The sequence below is a fragment of the Lycium ferocissimum genome, chromosome 7 (genome assembly GCF_029784015.1).
Source record: "Lycium ferocissimum isolate CSIRO_LF1 chromosome 7, AGI_CSIRO_Lferr_CH_V1, whole genome shotgun sequence".
NCBI classification, from domain to species: Eukaryota; Viridiplantae; Streptophyta; class Magnoliopsida; order Solanales; family Solanaceae; genus Lycium; species Lycium ferocissimum.
Genome location: NC_081348.1, coordinates 55,223,556 through 55,231,352, shown reverse-complemented (window position 1 = coordinate 55,231,352; position 7,797 = coordinate 55,223,556). Strand labels below are relative to the sequence as shown.

Here is a 7,797-nt window from a genome sequence, read left to right as displayed (position 1 = left end):
ATTTTTTAAAAAAAATATTTTTTTTATAAAAAATATATATAATTCTGAAAAAATAAAAAAAGAAAAATATATGTAAAAATCTATTGTAATATATCGTTTGTTTGTAAATCTAAAACTATCATCATGTTCTGTAAATATATCCTCTTACTATGTACATATATATTTTTTGCCCGATATTTAAACGGTAATACCTCAGATCCTATTTGTGCAAATAACCCGTTCCCCAAAATGAAAAGCCCAACAAATTTACCATAATGGACCGCAAAAAAGTTTACAAGCCCATATACTTGTTTGCACGTGCAAGAAACTGTCATGCTTCTATTCTCCTATCAGCTGCCCATTAGGGTTTAACATCAAGTCGTTTAGCTTCTTTAAGCCTTCACTTCACAATCTTCACACACACAGAGAGAAGAGACAAGCAATGGGTATGTAAAACTATAATTTTCTTTAACTTAAATCCTTTTAATGTTTATTTCTCATCTTCATTTGCTTTGTATCCTGTTATTTTGCGGTCTTATTTTCTTGAAAATTACGCTCCATGTCTATTTTTGAAAATATTTACGCCATGTAGCCGATACTTTGTGTATAAACACTCGATTAAGCCCATATTTGTGTATAAACACCTTTACAAGGTTGCTACATTATGTATAATGCTTTTCCCCCCCATTTATACAGCTGTTTAATATTGTATAATTGTTGCATAATTTTCTATATCGGGCTACGTGGTGTAAATATTTTCAAAAGCTGTATATTTTTGAAAATAATGTCAATCCATTTTCTCCATGAAAACTCACAAATTTTTTTCTCAAAGAATATACTGTCAATCAAGTTTCTCCATGAAAAGATTAATCATTTTTCCTTTCTCAAAGGATATACTTAAAAGGGTATGCGTAATACTCCCTTCGTTTCAATATACGTGAATCGATTTGACTAAGCACAGAGATTAAGAAATGAGAGAAGACATTTAAACTTGTGGTGTTATATGAGTCTCATATATTTTGTGTGGCGGTAAATCATTGCATAAAGGTAAATTGTTTCTAAATATAGAAAGGGGTCATTCTTTTTGGCACAGACTAATAAGGAAATAGGTTCACATAAATTGAAAAAGGAGGGAGTATTAACTTTAAAGAACCCCCAGTTACACAGACCAAAGAATGAACCTTAGACCCATATCAAGACTTGAGAAAGTTGCTTCCTTTATTAATTCTTTTTTCTTGATTTAAAAAAAAAAAGTTGCTACCTTTATTAATGTCAATCAAGTTTCTCCATGAAAAATCATAATTTGGAGCTGAGGGTCTATCGAAAACAGTCTGTCTATCCCACATTATCCTCCATAAACCCCACTCGTGGGATTACACTGATTATGTTGTTGTTGTAATTTTGAGTTGTAACTATTTTATTGATTTTTTTTGGTTGTATAGCAAGAATCAAAGTTCATGAGCTGAGGAATAGATCAAAGATTGAGCTTTTAGCTCAATTGAAGGATCTTAAAGCAGAACTTGCTCTCCTTCGTGTTGCCAAGGTCACTGGTGGGGCCCCTAACAAGCTCTCTAAGATGTAACTTTTTGAACCCATTAGTTTCTTGTTCTTAGTTTTCTGTTACTACCTGTGTTTCTTGTGCTTCGTTTATCGCATTATTTCGTTATTGTTAATGTTCCTTTTTCTGTATGCTATGCACTGCTTTCCGTACCACGTTTATTCGTTATTGTCGCTGCCTTCATTTTTTGTATTTTGAAATGTTTTCCTCGAGCTGAGGATTACACTGGGTATATTGTTGTTGTATTAATATGTCTGTACAAACCATTTGTAAATAGAAAATTCCAGATGAAATTAATATACTTAGAAATCACATTAAAAGTTACTGAATTGAAATGTTGGGTTGATGCAGTAAGGTGGTGAGGTTGTCGATAGCACAAGTGTTGACTGTGATATCACAGAAGCAGAAGTCAGCTCTGAGAGAGGCCTATAAGAACAAGAAGTACTTGCCTCTTGACCTCCGTCCCAAGAAGACCAGAGCTATTCGCAAGCGTCTTACTAAGCACCAGGTATTTCAATCTGTTTCCGTTTTTATTAGTATGATGCTTCTTATTTTATTTTATCTGCTCTGTTGTGATTTTTTACTGATTTTGGCCTTTGTCTTAGTAACCCGGGTGCTGTGTGTTCTGGTGAATTAATATATGTTGTTATACTCCTTGGTCTTTCGAATGAGTGATGAAGGGATAATAGAAGTCCATTTTGTTCATTGGTGTGTAGGATTTCAGTTTAAACATGAAAATAAAATGGAATTCTAATTCTCTATAGCTTACTTGTTTGAGACATAGTTGTTGTTGTTGTATACTAATGCTCTATGATGTGTCTAAATATTTAGTGTTATTAGAGATGTTCATCTTCAGGAAGGATTCGTTTCTTCCACATCAGTGTTTCACGAGTTTTCTAATGGATCTCACAAATGGGGAAGCAAACAAGTATATTTTGTATCCATAAGTAGTTATATATTATGTGAATAGCATCCATTCCATCCTTCCAACTTGTCGCCCTTCATGTTTATATGTCTTGAATCATTTTTTTTGTGATACTCCGCAACTTGTTTGGATTAGGGGATAGGATGGGGGAAGAGGAGATATTTAGTAGAGATGGGGACCCCTTTTTTTCCCTAGGGCATGATGAATTAAGAGAATGCAATGATGCTAGTTGATATCATGCTCCTACTCATACTTTTCATGATAAAATTGTTGGCGACTGTCCCCCAGTTTGTATGCTAGAAAAGGAAAAGAGAAGTCGAAGAGAAAAAAGCAAGTTGTGACGATTTCTGCTATTTGTTACCTTGAGTTTTGAGGGGAAAAGAGGTGGGGAAAATGCCTGATCGATCAAGCACTTGGGAAGAGCTTACCTGAGGATCAGCGTCAATGGGAATGAATCTTCATTCTCTTACCTGTTAATCCTGCATCAGTTTTCGCCGTGACTTTTGGCGCATTTTTCGAAACTCGGTGGATAATGGCCCGTCCCTCTACCCTTCGCCAATGACTTTTTGTTTTCCTTTTCTAATAGCAATAAAGAAGAAGAAAAAGTAGCAGTACAAAGGTACCGAAGGGGTCAAGTGAAAGGAAAGAAATTAAAAAAATTCAACAGTCAGCTTTTGGTACCACTTGGGTGAAGCGAAGGGAAGGGAAAGAGATTGATTGAAGAAAATAAAGGTACACCCTAATTTCTGGGAACCAACTGGTTTAGGTGGAGCTCAAGAAAAGGTAAAGAGTGAAGGAAATAATAAATGTAACCCGATAAGCTTTGAATACTAAATTGGGTGAGTTGAAGGAAAAGAAGGCTGAATCAGTATGTCCACTCTAAAGAATTATTTTCTTCAAAGTTTTCCCTGCCATTTCACCCCTTTCTTTCGTTCATATTTTCTTTCATTTCCGGTATAAGAAAAGCAGACTGCTCTTTTGTCTTGTGACGATATTATTGAAATTGCATCAGAATTAGACTCATCAATTACGCAGAAAGAGCATTGCCTTCATTGTTGTAACAGGATTGTGTTCTAGTAGAATGCGAGAATTGATATTTTTAGTGGAACTTCAAGGTTGAAATTTCAATGCAAAAGTTGTGTTTGAAAAGAAGTCTGCACATCATTAATTTTTTGTTGGCACCTTAAGATTAACCTGGATAGCTGTATAATGATCACTTTGTTGAACTTATGGTCTTAGATTAAGAACTTACCGGTAGTCTCTTTGTAGTTTCTGCATCGTAATATTGATGTTGCCAAATGTTGGAGAAGAACTTCGTGTTTAGGCTTTAATGCATTTCTTCTGAATTAACGGAAATATATTCTCTCGTTCCAACACCTTTAGTAGCATACTGTTGTCTATTTTGTCCCCTGGCTTGTGTGCTTTTTTCTCTTCTTCACTGTACAGACTTTTGCTTGTTTACTTCATGTTAATAACTTAATTGTGGTTCTATGAGCAGGCATCTTTGAAGACAGAAAGGGAGAAGAAGAAAGAGATGTACTTTCCAATTAGAAAGTATGCCATTAAGGTTTAAATTTATCCAACTTAGATAGCTTGTGTTGTTATGTTATCACTTGCAGAACAAAGCTGAGGATCATATTTTACCGTTTTCATTATTATATTTTGTATTACTACTATTGAGGCCATTATGAAGTTGGAACTTTGTTTATTTTGTTCGTCTTCTTTTTCGACTCAACGATGGCTCACTTGTTGCACAAAATCCGTCTTTGTGACTTGTCTATGATGAATAGCAATTCATACTTTCATAGGGCATTAAAATTTCCTACCCTTTTTTTTCGTTGTTGCGTTTCCTTATCCATGCAATAAAGTTTAAGACTCTTGCTAACTCAGAGCGCTTCTCCGTACCTGTTTTTTGGTAACTACACAAGTTTATGACCAAGAGCAATTGTACGCAGCATGGAAAAAAAATACCTTGTATTTAGAGGCGTATTTGACAACCTTATTTATGTTTAAGTTATAATCTCTCTCAATTAAATGTTTATTTTATTTATGTGTTATCTCCATTAATGATAAAATTTTACTAAGTGTAAAATGGAGAAAAGATAACTAATTATGTCTTAAACTTCTAAAACGACAAAAAAATGAGAAACCTATTTTCGTAAGGGAGTAGTATCGAACTCCATCTAAACTTTATCAAGCTATCTAAACAAAACAAATGTAGCATCAAACTAAGGATCGTAATTCAAATCTAACAGCCTAGTCTTGGATTCAACACTAGCCTAAAATGGACATACTGAATAACGTAGTGGTTTCTGCTGGACCTATGAACTTCATCTGGCTATCTAAACAAAACAAATATAACATCCACCACCAAAGGATGTGGTGCAGTGGATATGGTTGCTCCTCCCTTAACCAGAGGTCTCAGGTTTAAGCCTTGGGTATAAGAAAATCCTTGGCAGGAAGCGCTTCCTCCGAATGGGCCCTACGTAGTATGAATCCGAAATAGTCGGGCTTCAATGCGGATATGGGACACCGGATGGGAGACAAAAAAAAAAAAAAAAGAGAGAAGCATCCTATGATTCGGATTCCTTTCCTGCCATATATAATAGAGACTAGCAGCTAAAGCCATCCTAAACACCTCAACCCTTTCTTTGTAATGTGATACTGCCCAATTCACCGCTTCTTGCCAACCTCGAGCCTCCATTTGAAACTGTTGTCACTGCAAAACCTTGTTCCAGATCTGTGAAGAGTAAAGAGCAGCTAAAGAATAAATAATCACCATTCTCTTTATCCCTGTTAAACAAAACACAGTTCACATCTTCTATACAACCCCACATTGCAAATCTTTCCTTTGGAGCAACCTTCCATAGATTGAGATATAATATGAAAGTCGATTCAGGAGGAACTACATTATTACATACCACTATACGTCTATACCAGCCTCTTCCATTCCACCTTCTGAAATTCCTCTCTTAAGTTTTAAATATATTATTTTGATAGAAAACTTGTCTATCCTCTTAACATCACTTTCTTGCTATCCACTATCCTCATAGTATTTCTGACTTTTGATGATTTTTTGGACCAACCAAGGGGCCTGTTTTGGCTGAATACCCCACATAGTTCCCTGTTTTCACACAGTAGATATGAACCCATTGTACCCGCATCCTATCCTTCTTATATATATCCCACAAAAGTTTGCATACAGCATATTCCAAGTCAGGCTCCCTGCTGATTTTGGACAACACAGTTTATCTCAAGCAATTAGTGCTTTTCTTGATAAGTGACTGGCATTCCGAAATATGTTATCTGGAAAGTCTGATGTAGACCCGGTTTTAGTCCTTTAATTTCCAAAAACTTATCAAATATTCTAGAAAATCTATTTTTTATACATTTTACCACAAATGTTAAACCTTCGTGAGATTAATCGTTAAACCATTCATCGGACACATATTTCTCTCTCTCTCGCTTCTTTTCCTCAAGTTCCTCTTGTTCAAAAAAAAAAAAAAAAAAATATTGCAAGTGTCGCTCTCGAATCTCTAAAAAATTCTACACCAAAATTTCTTTAACTCAAACACTCCTAAAAAAGCTGGTAAAACCGACGGAAAGCAAGACGGATTCGTCGTTTTTTCAACAATTTTGAATCTTTTTTTTTTTTTAAGAAAGAAACGGATTGTGTCGGTTATCCTAAAAATATAATTATTTTATATATTATTTTCTAAAATAAACACGCGGTTTTTTATTTTTATTTTTTTTATAAAAAAATCGACGGAAACGGACTCCATCGGTTTTTGAAAATATAAATTAAATCAATGTAAGTATATGAACAAAAAATATCGGTGGTCTAGTAGTAAAGCCCTTTAATGCCAAGGAACACCACGGGTTCGATTCAGTTCCCCATCTCATTCTTTAAAAAAAAAAAAAAAAAAAAACCCGCACCCACCATTCTACAGACGATAACTTGAGGAAAAAGTTTTTTTTTTTTAATTTCATATACTTTATTTTTATGTTGTTTTATAAAAAGCTTATAAAATAGGAAATTTGATTTTTTTTCTTACCTCCCACTCCGATCCCTACCCCCACCCCCACCATACTGAGCCCATATTTAGAAAATTAGCCCCCCCCCCAATTTCCAAATTCAATTTCATATATTTTACCTTTATAAAATTTTATAAAAAACATTTTGAAAAAAAAATTCCTTCTTACCCCCCACCCCACCCCTTCACGACCCCTCCACCCCCCCACCCCCCCCCCCCCCCCCCCCCCGAAAAAAAAAAAAACCTCAATTTCAAATATTTTACTTTTATAAAATTTTATAAAAAATGGAAAAAAAATTTTTACCCTTGCCCCACCCCTCTCCGACCCCCCCCCCCCCCCCAAAAAAAAAAAAAAACTCAATTTCAAATATTTTTCTTTTATAAAAGTTCTATAAAAAATGGAAAAAAAAATTCTTACCCTTGAAAAAAAAATCAATTTCGTATATTTTACTTTTATAAAAAAATTATAAAAAATGAAAAAAAAAATTTTTACCCCCACCCCACTCCCACTCCTCACCCATGAAATTTATATGAAAAAATTAATTTAACTTGACAAAAGAAAAAAATTATAAACATACACTTGAAATAATATTACACTTGTATAATATGGGTTAACCCATAACCAACCCAGCCATTTATCACCCAACCCATATTTACCCATATAAAATATGGGCGGTTTGAAACCCAACCCATTTTTGTTCAAACCATTTTCAACCAAACCAAATCCAACCAAACTCACCCATTTGCCACCCCTATCTCTGATGGCATTTATTTTACTTATTCGGAAGTATAACTAAGATTAATCCCCTGGTATTAGGTAGTATGTATAAAAACTGGGAATAGATGATGCAACAACGAAGAGTGTTTAAACAGAAATTCATCTATCTATGCTAGAATTCTTTTGGATCCTTTAAGTATCATATATGTTACTCTCTCCGTTTTATAATAAATGGTGTTTTAGACTTTTCATTTTGTTTGTAATAAATGTTGTTTTAGGATTTCAAGAAGAAATTGATCTTATTCTTCCAAAATTACCCTTATTTACATAATCAAGAATCATTAAGTAGCTTTTCTTTTCTAGGCTTTAATACGGGAACATGTATTTGATTTAACTTAAATAACGGAAAACAGATACAAAAATCAAACATGAGACTCTTTTCTTTGGGTAATAAGCAAACACAGATTTCGCCTCAAAATTGCAAAACAAAAAAAAACAAGAAAAGGCAGCGACCACAGTGGGAGTCGAACCCACGACCTTTTGATCCGAAGTCAAACGCGCTAATCCACTGCGCTATGCGGTC

General features: G+C 34.4%; 1 protein-coding gene and 1 non-coding gene across 2 annotated transcripts; one reads left to right on the top strand and one right to left on the bottom strand.

Annotated features, from left to right (window-relative positions):
- Positions 1–263: 263 nt before the first annotated feature.
- On the top strand, positions 264–4,170 carry LOC132065697 (large ribosomal subunit protein uL29-like). Its single transcript, XM_059459205.1, has 4 exons — positions 264–425; positions 1,422–1,557; positions 1,889–2,045; positions 3,961–4,170. The coding sequence occupies exons 1-4, from the start codon at positions 422–424 to the stop codon at positions 4,033–4,035; spliced, it is 372 nt and encodes a 123-aa protein (XP_059315188.1). The 5' UTR covers positions 264–421; the 3' UTR covers positions 4,036–4,170.
- Positions 4,171–7,723: 3,553 nt separating this feature from the next.
- On the bottom strand, positions 7,724–7,797 carry TRNAR-UCG (transfer RNA arginine (anticodon UCG)). Its single transcript has one exon. It is a non-coding gene; the product is annotated as a tRNA-Arg (tRNA).